Below are 17449 nucleotides of genomic sequence, written 5' to 3' on the forward strand. Positions count from 1 at the left end.
CAGTGCCTGGCCACCGGCTGCCCCCCTCGACCAAAGGTAACATTGCGAAGCTCCCAGTGGCGTGGCTGCATAAGTGTTGTGCCTCTTGATTAAGCAAAAATGCTCTGTTAGGTGTAATGCAAGACTTGTATGGAGCTTGACGGCATGCTCCATCAAGCGCTGTTAGTAAAGTGTAGAGTTCTTGTTTGTCTGAAATGATTTTTCAGATACAAAAATTGTGCACAAAGAAGAGAAATGCAGTAATTGATCTTTTAATGGAACAAGGTGATTTTGGGGCATTTTAGCGGCTTTCATAACAGGAACTTGCTTTCATTTTACAGTTATTTAAATGGATACCATCAGTCTGCCTGTGGTTTGCAGTGATTGCCGCTCCACCTCAATTGAAGAAAAGGCTTTTTCTAATAGAGCAAATAGCAGCCAAGATTGTGTGTGTGTGTGTGGTATGTGTATGAGTATTAGAGCAGATATGCTAGTGTGTTTATTAGAGTGGGACTTAGCTCTATCACATGCTTCCATAGCATGGCTGTAGTTTGTAGGGTTGCCTCTGCTTTATTGCTTATTGTACACAACTGTTTTAGCAGTAAATTGGCACTTAAAGGGGTTTTCGGTCCCTTCCAGACTCATCCTGGCAGCTGGCCATTCTCACAGCAGAGCAGATTGATTCGCTTGGTTTCCAAGAAGATTTATTCTCTCCCGAGTAATGATAGAAATTCACAAAGGAAAATGTTGTCGTATTATTGAGCTGTTGCATGGCAACAATTCAAAGGAGGAGATGATGGGTGACAGTTTAAGAGAATGTGTATTGCTTATTCACAAAACCTTCAAGTCACTTTTATGTTGTATAGAAATAATTGATTGTCTGAGTTTTCCTGTCTGAATAAATGCAAAAAAAAAAGTTGTTACCCCCCACCCCCTCTTCAAGAAGTTCAAGGATTTAAGTTTCGCTTTTTCCCTTGGAGACATCAAAGGGCTCCAGCTCAAAATAGAGCCATCGATTAATTACTTCAACACAGAACTAAAAGCACAGATGTTTCTTCATACACTGTGTATTTATTGGCTTACTACTTTTTAAAAAATGAACCTCATTGTGAGTATTTCCCATTTTTTGCTTGCAGAAGTCATAACTGCACAAGTTGACACACCTTTAAAAGCTCAGTACATTTTGCGAGACATGTTGAGAACACTAAAGAGGTAGTTTGTATCGTTGAGCTTTTACCTACTGGTACTGGTTCATTCAGTCCTAACTAGCCTCCCACTGTTACTACTGTGGAGTTTAAGTTTAAATGAAAGCCTCTGTACATATTAGGTGCCTAATATACTGCGATCTTCTTTGTACTTTGAAAGTACCTGATACTTATTCCATTTTCCCCAGCTGTGCTGTTGAGGTCACATTGATGCAATCAATTACTGCCATTACAGGTTGTTTCTGTCTTCTAATTTACTTATTTATTTTTGCTTATTCTCAACAACTCTGTTCTAGGAATATTGAGCAGTTTTGAGATCATTTAGCCTCTTGTGATCAGATTTGATTTATCTTGCTTTTGAAATTACTTAAATTTTGAATCAGATAAAAATGAACGTTTTATTTGTTGGCTATCTTTTAGTTATGAACAATTCATAGTTACAAAGATATACAACTCTTCTGTAAGTAATTAAAAAGGGTTCTTGAGACTGATTCCAATCAAAGCTTAAAATGATCTAGACAACTAATGTGAAATTGGTACCTTGTGTCACAAAACTATTGCAGCTGTGATTAAGATTGTGTGCTAGACGGCCTTTGGGTTTAGTTTTAGTGAGTCCACGCCACAGCTGCTTTAACACAAAACACTCAACTGTTCATAAATAATGGCTTGCTGATTTGTATTTTTGTTGACCTCAATAGTAAAAGGAAACAAAACTTATGGTTTCAGGTGTGAGACTGAACAGACACGTTAATGCTGCTCTGATGCTGTTCGTAGAAAGTTCAGGTCCTTCTTACCTGTTTGAATCCCACCACAGATGGTATAGACCACTGTCCAAATCCGTCTGAGAGAAGTCTGCCTGAACTTGCTAAAGTGCCCCATACCGAGTCTGTGCACAAGGCCCAAGGAGTCTGTGTGCCACCGCTGTGGCTTTATCTGTGAAGTGCCAACCTGGCAAGACACCCTAAAGAAATCCCCACCCCTACTCTTCAGCAACTGTATGAAGATCTGTTTGGGTGGACAATGCACTGGCACGCTGCCTGCAGTGGGCACGCACAGTATGTGCGATTATGCTAACAGATGGAAAAATAATTTCCTCTGTAAGCCACTTTGAAAGTAGTATGCTTAAGGACATGGTTAAGGAGACTCTGTCTTACTGTGCATTCCAAATACTGGTTGGTAATGCTACCAAATACGGTCATGAGTTGCTTCTCTTTCTTTTCAGTTGTAAACAGACAGCAAGAATTTAATAATATGCAATGCTGTTACAATTATCATAATGCTTTATACTGAAAAAGAAAATAGATCTACATCTTTTGTCTTACTGTTAATTGTAAAAATGATGCATTTCCTATTTTAACCTACTGACCCACTTTTCTTAAGCCTGTTACATACTCCACGAGAAGCAAGAACTGAGTTCTTGTTCTCGAGGCTGCAAGAACAAAAAAAACCGTCTTGTTTGGCAGGTCCATACATACTCCACGAGAAGCACGTCTGCAGCGGGGAGGGGTCACTGCGGGGGGGGCGATGTCTGCTTTATGTGCAATGAACCCGGTTGTTACCTCCGCCGAGGAGGTTGTTTTCCCCGGCGTCTTTTTGCTTAAGATAACTTAAAAGGTTACGGAGGGATTTTATAAATATTTCAAGAGTTGTTGCAAATGTAAAAATGAAGAACTGATTAAATTCTGGTGGTGATCCGGATCACCGTTTGGATCCAGGAATGTTTTAAAAGGATTCTTAAACATTGTGCTTGGTGGAGGTTTCCGCTCTCCGAGTTTCTAGTTTCATATTTAACGAGCAGCTTCGTCCGCGGCAGGGCGGGTTGTGCACGTGGCTGGGTCCGAGTGTTTTATTGCCACATGTAAAAATGTTCGTACTTTCTCACCACCTCGATAAGCTGTTTTATCAAAACAATCCTTTTTGCCAGCAACAGCAAACACACGGAAGCAGCAACTCCGCTTCATGCTTTCTCTGTGTTAACGACGCCCACCTCCAATGTCCAACCAATCACACGATACTTCTCGCAGCCCCGCAAGAAAAAAGTTCTGCCAGCCCGGTGTGTCAAGAACTGTCTTCAAACACGTCCGCGTGAACAAAATGATGTCATTTTCTTCTCGGAGCCTCGAGAACAAGAAAAAAGTTCTCGCTTCTCGTGGAGTATGTAACAGGCTTTAATGGAAATAGAATATTGTCTCAAAGCAAGATGACTGCTCTTGTCGGCTGTTCATATGATGTTAGACTCGTGATATTGTTCTCTCCAAATTGTTCAAATAAAGTCATAACTTCCCCCCCCCCCCCTACTCCCAATGATGAACATGGCTCTAAACTAAGCATGCTGTGTTCCTGATTTCATGTCATCTCTCATATTGGTCTCCGTGTTCGCTCTCAGAAGCTTTCTGTTAGTAGACACAAATTCACACCTGCCCTCCCCAATTTCCCATAGCTATTTTTGCCCACTTCACTGTTCCTCCTAGACTAAGAATGGAGACTGATGAATGAAACTTGTGTATGCATGACAAGGGACCATTTGTAGCTGTAGTTTAATCGTGTGGGTTGCATCAAAATACCATTTCAGCCCCTGTGTTAGCTTGATGAAAGGTATGGTTTGTGCATTTATAATATTTACCTTTCTTAAAAATCCAGTCTTTCATGTAACTTAAAATTAAAATGCTGGTTTTAAAAAGGTATTAGGCCCAATCTGCATAAACATTTTAATTTGAACTGGGGTTATATTTTGTATTGTGTTCTGGTCTTTTTTTTAAACATCTCACAAATGTCAGCAATATTAACAAGCACATCTCAAGATGTGTTAAAGACACTAATTACAGAATCCTTGGCTGTTCCAGTAAAAGGCTGGGAAATTTTAGCTATTCATAGCTTTCCTTTTCTAGGCTCACAGCAATGGACTGGTAGTCCCTGGAGGGAAGGCTGTGCAATCTGAGATAGGTCTAATGCTTCCCACCACAGCAGCACCGTGACTATACACCAAAGAGGAAGAGAAGCCTTACAAAGGGACCAGTGACTTTTTCTTCAAGGTCAAGGAACTTGGTATGAAGTGAAGTAGATAATGTATGTGGTACTCCTTAAAATCTTATCTGTGTAGTGGTTTTGGAGATAGTGAACTGCAGTGTGTATAGCTGAATTTTAATTTGTCACAGTAAAGATTAAATAGAGACCTCTTTTTGGCATTTTAAATGTCCATTAGCACACTTAAAGCTACAGTAACAAAGATCAGGCACAGTCGAGTAGAAAAAAAAAGGTCTTTTCAGAGAGAGTAACCAGTATGGAACCATTGACCTTGTTTGTTCAATAGCCAGCTAACACATGACTAAAACCTGAAAGAAGTGTTTATAAGTGAACGGTTTAGGTGAAAGGTATGCACCAGTCTTCTCCAGTCCGTTGCTGTTCATATACAACAACTGTTTTGAAGAAACCCTTTGATCTTTATTTAGGGCCTGAGTGGATTTGTTTATCAGGAGACTAGTTGGGTGGTTGTAATTTAGTGTCCAGAGCTATGTTAAGAGAAAAGAGGTGCATGTTCAGGAATATTTTCTTTTGTCACACTTTTCATAAATAGGTTTATTTTTGCACGTGGCAGTTTTCTGTTTAGCCCTGAAACACTTCTGTGCCACACCCACTTATTGGACAGCTGTTGCACCAAGGTGATGTTTTTTTCTTCTACAGCTGAACATGAATGAATTTTCAGTGTTTTCAAAAATCCCTGGATAATAGAGCTTCTATCTACTCTGTTTGGTAATGAATCAGTCCACATTATTCATTCATTCATTTTCTGTACCGCTTAGTAGAATTCAAAATTGCAGGGAAGCTGGAGCTTCTCCCAGCAGTCATCGGGCAAGAGGCAGGGTACACCCTGGACCATCATGGTGCCAACACAGAGGGACAAACAATCATCCATACTCTCATTTCTATGTTCCCTGAAATACAAATATAAAGCCAGAGTTAAAACTACATGTTGAGCCGATTTGTGTGGTTTTATGGTTACAGCTGATGTCTTTCAGTTGTTCTTCTGATTTCTAGTATAGTTCTAACACTTGCACTGCAGTACTGAAGTTTTCTAGTCATGTGCTGTGAGGGTTGCATACAAGAGTGCTGATGGCAGCACTTTCCTCAGACTCATCGGGATTACCCAGCCATATCTATTAAAATGTCTGGAAAATGTCCAAGTTAACCCATTTGTGAATACAACAGACAATCGACTGGAACGTGTGGTTCTTTTAACTCTTATGCTGGATAATATATTGCTTTCCACTTCCAACGCTACATTACAAATAAGTACAAATTTGTATTGTGCTGATATCAATGCAAAGACATTCATCGATACTTTAGAAGGCAAACCTAAGTCTCTATCATTGATGTGTTGTATAGATGCAAGTGAAGTACTGAGTCCTGATCCTGTAAAAAAAAAGAAGAAACTTGCTTCTTTAATGTTGAGCCTGTGGAATGGTTAAGTGGTCACCCCTATACTTGGGTCTATGAAAGACCCACTGTGCTAGTGTAATTCTACAACATTGTTCTGTTTGTGTTTCAAGGATAGAATTTTTTTTATGTTTGTTAGTTTTGTGCGCTTTAGATTACAGAAGAGGTTGAAGATGAAACATGTACAAAAACACAAAAAAGAAGTCCAATTTCTATTACAGCTCATTACTATGACCTGTATGACAGGAACACGAGTGGGTGATCAGATAAAAAGCTGACTGTTCAAGTACTGGTCTAAAACCAAGCAGGAGTCATTAAGACTGTAAGATGACTCGATAAGGAAATGATTTAACCCATTGAGCCACGCTGCTTAAGACGTAAAGAAAATATGACCAAAAACTGGCAAAATGTTATGTTCAGCTTCATCTTCTGCAACTTTGTTTATACTATAATCCTAAATCAATAAATACTCCATGTAGCAGGATTGAAATTATATTTTAGTATAATAACTTCTTTGATTTTTTTTTTTATTGCATTAATTTACATACCCTAAATTTAAACCTTATTTATTTATTTATTTATTTATTTAATTAATTAATTAATTAATTAATTAATTAATTAATTAACTATTTTTAATCATTTAACATGTTGCTAAACTTGCACAACTATGAAGTATGTGACAATTTATTGAAAAACCCCTTTAGGTTTTGATGGTGGCAGATTACCATGGGGGAGGGAGTAGCAGCAGTCATATCTGACGTGCGGATTATGTCACTCAGCTTGAGGACAATTTGTCTCATTGGAGATGAACTCTGGCGTCTGTTCTTGATTCCGTAATACTTAATGATATTTCTGAAATGATTTGTTTACATGTGTTACTACTCAATATGTCTGTTAGTGAAACTAGTTAACTTACATTTTTTACCCTCCTGGTACATTAAAGCAATGTTTTTTTATTTTTGACAGACTGGAGTTGCTGTTCTGCTCATTCATCCACATTTCAGGCAGAGCACCCAGCGTTATGATCTGAAGCCAAAAACTCCCACTCTTTTTCCCTGTCTGCAGCTGAGCAGCACTAATGTATTTTAAGAGCAAATTGTTCTTGTCAGTAATATTTACTTGAGATAAAACACACGGCAGGAGTAATGAATAATGTCCCAAAGCCTTCCTCGTGAACAGTTCTTTAAAACGGTGTTTAAGAGAAGGTGGGTGAAAACAATCACTGAGAGTTGATCGTATGTGTTAAGTGCGTTTCTCTGTGTATCTTTGCAGAATGTCAAGCCCTTCTCCTCCTCAGACAGCCTAGCGAAGGTCCAGGAGGTAGCAAGCTGGCTTTTGGAAATGAACCAGGATCTGCTGTCGGGGGGCAGCAGCAGGCGGAGTCGGGGGCCCGGGGGTCCGGCGGTGCGAGGTAACGCCTCCGACACGGCCCGGGCAACCCCACAGGCGGCGGAGGAGGCCGATGAGGATGAGCACATTAACCGGGTAGTGGAGGATGACGAGCAGCTGCAGCAGAGGGTAAAACCAACTAACACTAAGGAAATTCTTTGGATGTAAAAGTCGTTGAAGTAGAAAAAGTAAAGGGGGGTTCTGTGAAACCATGCTGGGCATTTTAAAGAGAATGACTGTAGCAAATAACTTAAAAGTGATAAGCTACTTTCGGTTTTCATCAGTGTCAGCGGAAAAGTGATATCAAAGGGATTTTTATTGATGTATTTATTTTCCCATCACATATACGTTTCTTTGACTCCTTACAGCCGGCGGCATCACAGGTGGATGGGGAGGAGCCATGGGCACCCAGCGAGTCAGGAGCCAGCAATGGCCCTCAAGGAGAAGAAGAGGAGGATGAAGAAGACCCTCAGAATGAAGTGAACGGGGAAAAAAAAGGAGCCCGGTGGATGTGGGGTGCAGATCAGAGACAGCTGAGAGGCCAGCCGCCGCTTGAAGAGGAGGAGGAAGAGGAGGAAGAGGAAGAGGAGAACAACAACAGCAGTAGCCATCAAGAGGACGAGGAGACGGAGGAAAGGACAGAGGGAGGGGAGAGTCAAGGAAGGGAGGAAGAGGAGAGAGAGGAGGGTGAGGAGGATGAAGAGGGGGATGAGGCGATGGACCAAGAGAGTGATGAATCTGAACATTCAGGAGAGAGTGGGAGGGAGGAGGAAGAGGAGGAGGGAGAAGGGGAGGGAGAGTCTCCCTCTCAGTCTCCCAGGAACAATGTGTCTGCCCCTAATAATAATAAGGACCCGGGATGTAGACGCCAAAGCCCTTCCAACAAGAAGGTAAGTCCATCTGCTTGAGCTGGACAGTTTTTATTGGGGCTACTCTGTAGTCAAGTTGTCTCTGTGTGAAATCTGTCTTGGAGATGATTTCTTCAAGAATTTAAAAAGTTTTTTTTCCCCCCACAGCTTAGCTTAAAAAAACAACAACAACGTAATAATTAATAGAGGTGAGGTGACCCTAAAGAAATGTTTTGAAGTTAGAAACAAAGTAAAATCCAGTATTAAGGCTGCATATTGATCACAATTTCCAACGCTGTTACGCTGGCTATTCAGTCTATATGTATGACTGTAGCACCACCTTGTGGCCAAAATACTCCACAGCACACAAGGACCTGTGGGAGTTTAATGAGCGTGAAGCTGCAAGACAAGGTTGGATTCAAATGCTAGAATAAAATTAGTGTTATTAAGTCCACAAACATAAACCTAAGAGTGCTGTAATTGCATTGTTTTGAGCCATTTCAAGCATGTGAAATGGTAAAGCAAAATAGGAGGATCCTAGAGGGGTAAAAAAATGCATATGGCAGGAAGTAGATCTGGGTAAATCTGGCCAGTTATGGCATTAGGTTAAATGTTGCATGGACTCTGTATTTACAGTTCAGCATCAGTCAGTCGATTTTAAATGGAAACACTGGGCCATTGTCTGGTTTGTGGTGCACTTTATGTGATTCAAAAGTTCACGTACTGGTTTAATTACATATTTGACATTATAATTCAGTTCCAACTCTTAATAATTAATGATAATACCCTCAAGAGATAAGTAATGATTGTAGCTGTAAACAAGACAGGTCTTGTTGTAAAAAGAAAAATAAAACATTAAAAAGAAGCCTTGTGCATCATCGGTGTTTGCAGGTTAATATTACTGTCTTCTGTTATAGTTGGCTGATGTGCCTGTTGATGCCTGAGCGACTTTCATGGCACCATTTTAAATTGTTCTCTGAGCTAGTTAAAGCAAGTTTAAATGATCAATGTAGAGATCATATTTGGCAAAAAACAAACAAAAAAACAAAAAAGGATGTCTATATTCACACTCCTGTGAGTCTGGGCAGTGCGTTATCTGTTGGAGCACATCTAGCCCATATTTACATTGGCAAACATCTGCCTACATCTGGCTCTGATGCTTGTCAAACAGAAGGAAACAAATGTTAACTGGAATTTCAATAATTTAGTATGTCTTAATGTATTTTAACTACAAAAGCTAAATGGATTTTACATTCTTATACTGTGTAGCTTTAAGATGTAATAATGAATATAATACCAGTAATTAGTTGTTATTGTAGGATGACACTGAACGAAAGTAAATCTGCTCATTTAGTGCTTCCTTCACTTGTCTGTCCACCATGGAGTTAATTTTTAATATATCATAGCTAATAAGAGAGGCTTTATGTGATCTTACTGGATTAGGTGGCTCAGTATGACTCATCAGAGACCTTTGAAAACAAATGGATCTGCAGAGCTATGATAAGGCAAAGTGGGTAGAGGGATGAGGTTAGAACACACAGACATAAACATGAAGGAGCGAAGCCCAGTAAAAATACTACCTGTACAGCACACCAGTTCAGCTGTGTGGTTAGGAAGTTGTGCAAGATCTGTAATAAATAAACAAACATGGGCATCACTGAGTAAAGTTAGATGCATGCTGTGTTCATTGGCACCAGTTGGAACATTTCCAAAGAAAAGGTAGGCTGTTATTGTAGGTGACTTCTCCCACACACTGGCCTTGTCACACAGGCAGAAATTAACCACAAATGACCTCAAACATGGTAGCAGTCAGTCATTAACGAAATGTATATACATTATGGTTTATTAATTTAGGTCATTTTTATTTCTTATTCTTTTATTGTTGTAATTTTTTCCCCCTTATAACTGGCTAAATATTGTCAATATGTTCTTCCTGGATTAACAAAGTTTAGTGTGGATTGGTTCATTGGGATAATTTTACAGATTAATCATACAGCTCTTAAGAAATTCCACGAATGATTAAATTCCTGAGGTCAAAACGAGCAATGCCGAGACTGAGGGGAAACCCAACCCAGCCCCTCAAGTAGCTTGTAGAGTTCACCAACTCTAAAGACCTTAGCAACAGGGATTGTCTGGTTTCTTCTTGGTGGGAATTTTTAACAGAGTTTATGTAGTCTAAAAGCTCTAACGTATCAAGTAAAATGAATAAAAGAGCAGTAGCTGCAACCTATTCTTTTTAGGTTTTTAACACTGAGGCCTCTCAACTACTCACTTACAATATGCATCCAATCAGCCTGAAGGAAATACATCCTATTTTCACCACATTATATATAAAAATTGTTCCTTTTTTAGAATTCAGTGCATTTGGACTTGGGTAGACTTTTCTTAAAGCAACCGTTCCTTGAAATTGGTACATAATTTGCATAATTGCAATACAATTCTAGTAGCACAGTGTTGCATTTTTTCTCATTAGAGAGAATAAGCACAAGAATAGGTAGGCCGAGATTTTTCTTTTTTTTTTTTTCTTTTGCTAAGCTTATTGCTTTTTAAAACCATGATTGCATTTATCGCTTTATGTAGCCAGAACTACCCTAATGACAGTTTTGATGACAGTAAGGGCATGCTGCATGGGTTTTCTAATAATGTTTCTGTCACTTACTTCTTGTCGTGTGTTGGGGAACCTCAGCAGAGTGGAAATGATCAGTCTGCTTCCCAGCAGGGTTGTTTTAGTCTCAGACACCAGAGGGAGGCAGTAGTCTGAAAACAACAGGAACCTGCATCGCTCACTTTTTCTGGTCGATTTCTGCAGCACAACCCAGGCTGCGTCACAGGCTTTATTAAAGACACTTGTCACCTCCGTCATGAGTGAAAATTGAGCTTTGCTGTCTTTGCTTTTTTTAAGCTTCTGCTTTGTGGCAATGATCACTGATTTATATTTACCATGAAGATAACTATGAAATGACACAGACTCTTCAACGGGGCAGCATTTTCCCCACAATTTGTATTACAGTTCCACAGAAAAAGCACCTTTATACCCTCCCATGCATATAATTCAGTATTTTAGCTTAATAACTATAAAAAAAAACCCCACTCAATTTAATGAAAGTTAATATCTTTGTTCATGTTCTTTCGAGCTGTCATGGGGGAAAATGATCACATTTGATATTTATGAAATTATGAAAACATTCTAGGTGAATATTGGAACTATATACATCATGAAACGTGCAAGATGATCCAGTTTCTTCCTTCTGCAGAACCTGTATCTGAATTTATACCCTTTATACCAGACCAGGGAGTGATTGGACAGTGTAAAGTCTGACTGAAAGCCAAGCAATCTTCCCGTCTTGACGCCAGGACAAATGACATGATTTATGTGTTGTGGCAAAGTGACTGAGCAAGCGGTAATAATAATATCAAGTAGTGAGTGTTAAATCAGAGAAATAACGGACTTTCGATGAATAGAATTTAAATGCAGTCAGGTTGTATTTCATTGGTTATTGTGTGCTTTGGTAACTTGAACAGCGGAAACATTTTGTGCTGAATCATAGATGGTTTGTCAGTGATAAATCCTGTAGGTTCTCCTCCATCTTAAAATAATTTTTATTTTCGTGAAGCTATACAGGGTTGTATGGTTTAAATTTTGCTCTGTCACGAAAGGACACAATCCTTTTTTTCTCTCTGGGACATAAAGTTAGAAACACTGTGGGAACTCCAAAACTTTCCCATCGGTCGTCAGAGGATTCTGGGTTTGGTTTTAACGTCTTGGACATGGGAAAACCAAACAAATGATGGAGGGGAAAAAAAAGCATTTGAATGTCTTACTTGATAGAAAATATCATAAATTTAAAAGAAAATGAAATATTGAGGATGGAAGATTGGCATTGCAGAACGTGGCAAACACTTGAATTGATTTAGATTTAACAAGGTACACTGAGGCGATCATGCTGTAGCAGACTGGAATAGTGTGTCTTTCACATGGCTTGATGGCCTAAGATTAGTCTGAAAGCTCAAATAACCTCTACAGGTCTGGAACGTGTCTGAAACAAGCAGGAGCTCTGTGCTGCCTCATGGGCTCTTTCACTGAATTGTGGTTTATTTTCATCAGGATAAATTTGGCATATTCTGCCATTCAGAAAGGAAATGTACAGATTTAAAGCAGCACTCAGGCACTGCACAGCTTTTCAAAAAGTAAAATTTTGCCATTGTTGGCAAAAGTAACGTCTATTTTTTAATGATTATATTTTGCTTGAGAAATCCAAAAAAACCTAAATTAGGCTAAAAACTTCCCTAAATGAGAAAAAAAAAAAAATCCCAGTTTTACTTTGAAAAATATTTGATAAGACAGCCTTTTCTCTCACTCTGCCTCTGCTTTCCGTTCACCATGTTCATTTGACTGAACAGCTGTTGATAACATGCTAACTTCCTCTCGGAGTGATCAGCGTACTGGGTGTTGGTCCGACACTCGGTGGCGTTTAACAGCTGACTGGCTGGACTGGTGGGTTGGTGCTGCAGTGTTCCCTGATGTTCGTGTGCCGTAATTGTCAAACAATGTTGACTTTAAGAATAGAATAGACATGGACTCCTTTGTGGTGTTTGTTTTGATAGTTAAACGTGCACACGGAAAGCTGTTTTTTTCCTCTTAATAAGGCTGCAGGTTCATAAATACCCTTCCCTTTTTTGGGTGGTTATGAGTGACTAAATGGCATAACTATTAATTCCTGCTTTACTATGACTTGTTGCCCCTAAACACCTTCATATATTTACATTTCTGCCAATAACGGAGCAAGATTTAATCCAACAGGAAATACATCCTGCTGCTTTTATTGTCTATGTAGCTTAATGTGAAACACTTGAGTAGAATTAAAGCCCATCCCTCTTGACTCTTGTCAAGCGAATCCTCATTTTGGTATACGTGTCACACATACTAACCTTGGACATCTGTGGTCTTCTCCTGAAATATCCACGGCCTCTTTGCTGACACAAACAGTCCTTAACACCCTGATTCATTGAAGAGTCAGAGAAAGTTGGAATATTGAAAATCCGTGCTTCAACATTTCAGCTGACCAGCAGCATTCAGATGAGGTTGTAATGTTGTTTTGTTGAATGTCAGTTTTCATAGGTTAAACTTAACTGCACTCAGTGATGCATGTCACCAAGTTGTGGGGTCACAGAAGGACCGCAGTGAGGAAGCCCCCTGCGCACATGTGCTGTGCTGGATGAGTCCTGGTGCTCATTCCACCACGGAGGGGTCATTAGAGCAGATTCCACAGTGCCTGTCTGAGGGGGAGAGACTGAGCTTGTCCATCCTCTTTTCCAAGCCCTGACATCAGCTGCTCTGCCTGGCTTCAGTGCAACAGTGACCTCACAGCCGAGAGATCATTTAAACGGGGCCAGTCAGTGGGGGGATGAGCTGTGAGAAAGTAGGAGTTCAGTTTAGGTTTAATACTTCTGCACCATGGTTTGGAGGTCCAGGGAAGGTTCTGTAGTAATTTAAGAAAAAGTTTTCTACTTGCAAGTTTAGTTGGTCAGCTTTCAGAAGTCCCTTTGAGACATGATCCATTAGACAGCTTGTCTCGCAATGCTGCGGCATTGCCCTATTCCCCGCTTCTCGTCGTCAACTGCCCAGAGAAAGATGCCAAATGCTACCTGCGGGAAAGAGAAGGCCTCGCATGTCCCGATGGAGAGCCAGGCGCTTAACCTGGCAGACCCTAAGGACATCACCGCCCAATCTTTACCCCCACATAAAGTGCTGAAGATATTTAGCATCAACATCATCGCTCAAGGTTTACCCTTCTGTCGCAGACGGGTGAGTATTGCCCGTCGTCAGCCTGTTTGGTTTCAGTTTAACCGCTGGTCCCAAAATGTCAAAAGTCATCGTACACGTTTAACCTCATGCACTGCGGAGTACATTGCTTTGGATAAAACTGTTTTCTAAAAACAGTGAACTTAGGAAAAAAGTCAAAGATGGTTGCTTAGTTTAGTCCATTTTTATTTATTTACCACGCTTAACACCTTTTTCATGTCGAGTTAAAATCATTTTTATGATGAATTTAATGTTCCTTTAAATTAGTAAGAACCCCACACAAGTCTGTAAGTAGTAATTAATTTCCCCAAAGAGCATTTTAGGAATATTAAAATAACAATAAATGTTTAAAGTTTTTGTTAATTGTTGAGTGAAGTGACAAGAGGAGGATAAAATACGGTGTTTGGAAGACTGTAGATTTATCCTTTAGTTGGGCATCGCTATTCGCTTAGAAACGCAAGCCTCACATTCCACGGCTCCGCCCATGACAGATGACAGACACCAAGATATAACCTTAACAAGGTTATAAGCAATGAACCTATTTTTAGGGTAATTTGTGGTTGTTGATTGTCCTTTTGGGATAAGGAATAAAATAAAACTTTGTGTTAAATGTACTTGTTGCTCTTCCAGCTTTGGCAGTATTGGCAGCTTTGCGTTTTTTTTCCTTTCCCATTTAACATTAAAATGCATATCTGAGACTTAAAAGTCTTCACTCCTGGACAACTCTCCAGACTCTAAGAGAAGCAACATTACACCTGGCTTGCTGTTTCCATTTTAAGATCCCAATTTGTTTACTCAGTGTTAGAGCATGTGTTCAGTCTTTCTATCTTGATATTTTTCCTGCATGCATTCTTTGAGTCTCCCACAGATTCAGCAAAGAATGTGTGCTTGTTATCACCAAAGCATCCGACTCCGCAAAATTTATAAAACGCGTTTAAAGTCAGAGAAATTAATTTAAATTTACAACATAGGAATAAGGGATGCAAATTCTCCAATCTGTCACAAAAACATCCCAAAGAGTATAATGAACCAACAGGTTGTGCATGTGTAATGATAAAGACTGAATTAGAATGACAACCACTGGTGAGTGTCGGCTTGCCGTTGCAGTTCTTGGCTTTCTTTCAAAGAAGTTTCTTTCTTCTTTTCGCTGTTTTTGATAAACTGAAAATGAAAAATATTTTTATTGATCCCAAAAGGAAATTAATTTTGTAGTAACCTTTTTTTTTTATATATTTCATTTTCTAATTAAAAACCAATCATTATTAATGAGAAAACAATGATATTTCCGTGTTCCAGAGGGTGTTGGCTGCTGGGAGAAATGGGCTCTGGTACCTTTCAGTCTTATACTGGACAGGACTCACACTGAACACACTCTGTTGTTTGTGCACTGTGTTGTGTAGAAGATGAGGGATAATCAGTTCATGTAACAGTCAGACAGTTTGTTGATTAACAGATAGGCTGCAGCAAGAAGCTTCTTTTTTCTTACCCAGCAATGTTAAAATATCAAGCATTTGTTGATCACCTTTCTTATCAGCGCAGCCTTGAGTTACAGCAAAAAGTGAAAAGTTTTCTTTCTAACCCATTTACCAGGGGCAAGTTACACGTGTATGCTATCAGCATTCATCTAAAGATTATTTTCTGCCTGGATGCTGAATTATTGCTCCACTCAAAACCTCTACATTTATTTCAGTATTAGGATAATAATCTTTTTTTAAAAGATGTCTTTCTTTTTTAATTTTTTGTGATTTTAATGAAATGTTGGACATATTTAGAGCTCCCTTTTCTCAAGCTTTTAAAAGATTTGCGTTTCTGAGTGAAGTAAGCAGCAGGGTCCTACAAGGCCAGGTCGTGGAGTTCTTACCCTGGTTGATCCACACAAAGCTGAAGTGTCTTGGGCTCATGTGGCAGCTGGAACTGAATGGCATAGCTGGAGTTTTTTTTCAGCATCGTGGTTGTGAGAAACAATTTATTCTGAACATATAAAAAAAACTAATTAAACAAAAAATATGTTTCTTCAATCTGCCTAGATGCTGAACAACCCTACTGTTTGACACAGAATTGTGATTTATGATGCACTTCATTGGACTTTTTTTCTTTTTTTCTTTCATTTATAAATAATCCGTTTCCTATTAAACGGTCATTGAATTTTTTTTCTAAATATGTTATCTTTTGTTTTTTTTTTTTTTCCAAATTTAGAGGGAACAACTTTTACTCCAAAACCTGTCATTGAGTTGTGATTTAAAATAGTCCTAGGATGAATTTCCCTTTTAAAAGGTGACTGATAAGTCCATACTGTGTTTCCGGTAGCCAGAATGAGTGTCCAGCTGCTGTCGGAGATTGCAGTCAAGATACAGAACATTAACAGCAGGACATTTTAGCTGCGCTCCCACTTTCTCACCCACCACACCCTGCACTGCCGGTCCGTAGAGTAAGTCAATCTGGACTTGCCCTTCGTAGCTATGTCCGCATCAACAGCTATCAGCAAGATGCATTTGCTGTTTGAGCAGGTGCTGTGGGTGTGCTGCAACTTTCTTTAGTAACTTCCCTGCAGCTTTCGAGTTTCCTTTTTGCTGTCAGCAAACACATTTATCAAAGGCATGCAATTACTCTTTAGTTTGTTTTTGCACTGTTTAATATTTTTAATTTCCTAGTTTAAGTCTAAAGTGTAATATTTCTGTTAGCTGTTCTTTTCTGTTTTCACACACAGAATATCTGCTTTAGTCTCCCGGAGATTACAGAGAAGAGCAGTAAAGCAGAGAGAAACATAAAGCATCTTAAAGTTGAGTTTGATTCCATCTAGTTCATATTTCCCTTTGACTTTTGAATTTTGTTTTCATGATGACACATCCAGATAAAGAAATCTTCAAAAAATCAGCTGTGTGTTATACAAAAATACAACAAAATTACAAAATGTTTAACACTCACATTACACTGAAAATTGTATTCTTTTTTTTTAAATATTTTCATGATGCTTATTTTTTAGAGCATAATGAGAGGGAGACTTTCCTTCACATCCAACAGTGTGTTTCTAAGTGGTGCGTGAGTAGTACAATGACATTAACACTACACCGGATCCCACACCTTGGAAGTCAGGTGATCCGATTGAGTTATTCATCATTACTTTTTTATATTTAAAAAAAAAAAAAAAAAAAAGAACAAAAAAACAAATTTACTGCTACTGAAACCTTGATTGCATCTCTGCTGAGTTTGTTGCACTGAGCCTTAAGTTTTTCTCAGCATTACTCACCACGTCTTTCGGCTGCTTTGGTTTATTTTTATCTTTCTTTTTTTTAATATTTATAGGGATTTTTTACCTGTATTTAAATGACAGTGTCTGTGACAAAATAATTTAGCCGGTTGTGAAATAAAATGTTAAAAATAGCAGGACATAATTTAATCAGCAAACTGGGTTTTAAAAAGCTGTAGAAACAGTTTCACAATAAACAAAACAGTTTACAAGATTATATAAATGCTGCAAACAGATTCTCTTTGGTTTAAATAAAAAAAAAAAAAAGCAGGAAAGGAGGGCACAGCAATAACGCACAAATACTGAAACCCTCCTTGTCAGTAAAGCCCTTCTGTCAATACTGCCATCAGTGCAGAGTTTCATGTTCTAATTTTTAATTTCTTTATGTATTTCTGCTCATTTCCATTTAGTTTATTTTTAACTGCAACGTCGGATTTGTTTCGGAGCTTTTCATCGTTCTGCTGGATGAGCTGGCTGCCGCGGAGGAGCAGCTGCTGTCGCTATTGTCGGCCTCTATATATCTCTATAGATAAATGTTGTAAAG

The 17449-nt window shown here is 39.0% G+C and overlaps 1 protein-coding gene across 2 annotated transcripts in view; it reads left to right on the forward strand.

Annotated features, from left to right (window-relative positions):
* The window catches only part of fbxw7 (F-box and WD repeat domain containing 7), a 98138-nt gene that overhangs the window by 28866 nt on the left and 51823 nt on the right, over positions 1-17449 (forward strand). The window contains exons 4-5 of one of the 2 annotated variants that reach the window (XM_079264824.1): positions 6891-7136; positions 7376-7897. In XM_079264824.1, the coding sequence (XP_079120950.1) occupies positions 6960-7136; positions 7376-7897 (699 nt within the window). In that variant the 5' untranslated portion in view covers positions 6891-6959. Of the gene's footprint in view, positions 1-6890; positions 7137-7375; positions 7898-13260; positions 13662-17449 lie in introns of those variants that run through there. The other variant, XM_079264825.1, reaches the window with a different exon arrangement.

The sequence above is a fragment of the Telmatherina bonti genome, assembly GCF_933228915.1.
Source record: "Telmatherina bonti genome assembly, chromosome: 3".
Taxonomy (NCBI): domain Eukaryota; kingdom Metazoa; phylum Chordata; class Actinopteri; order Atheriniformes; family Telmatherinidae; genus Telmatherina; species Telmatherina bonti.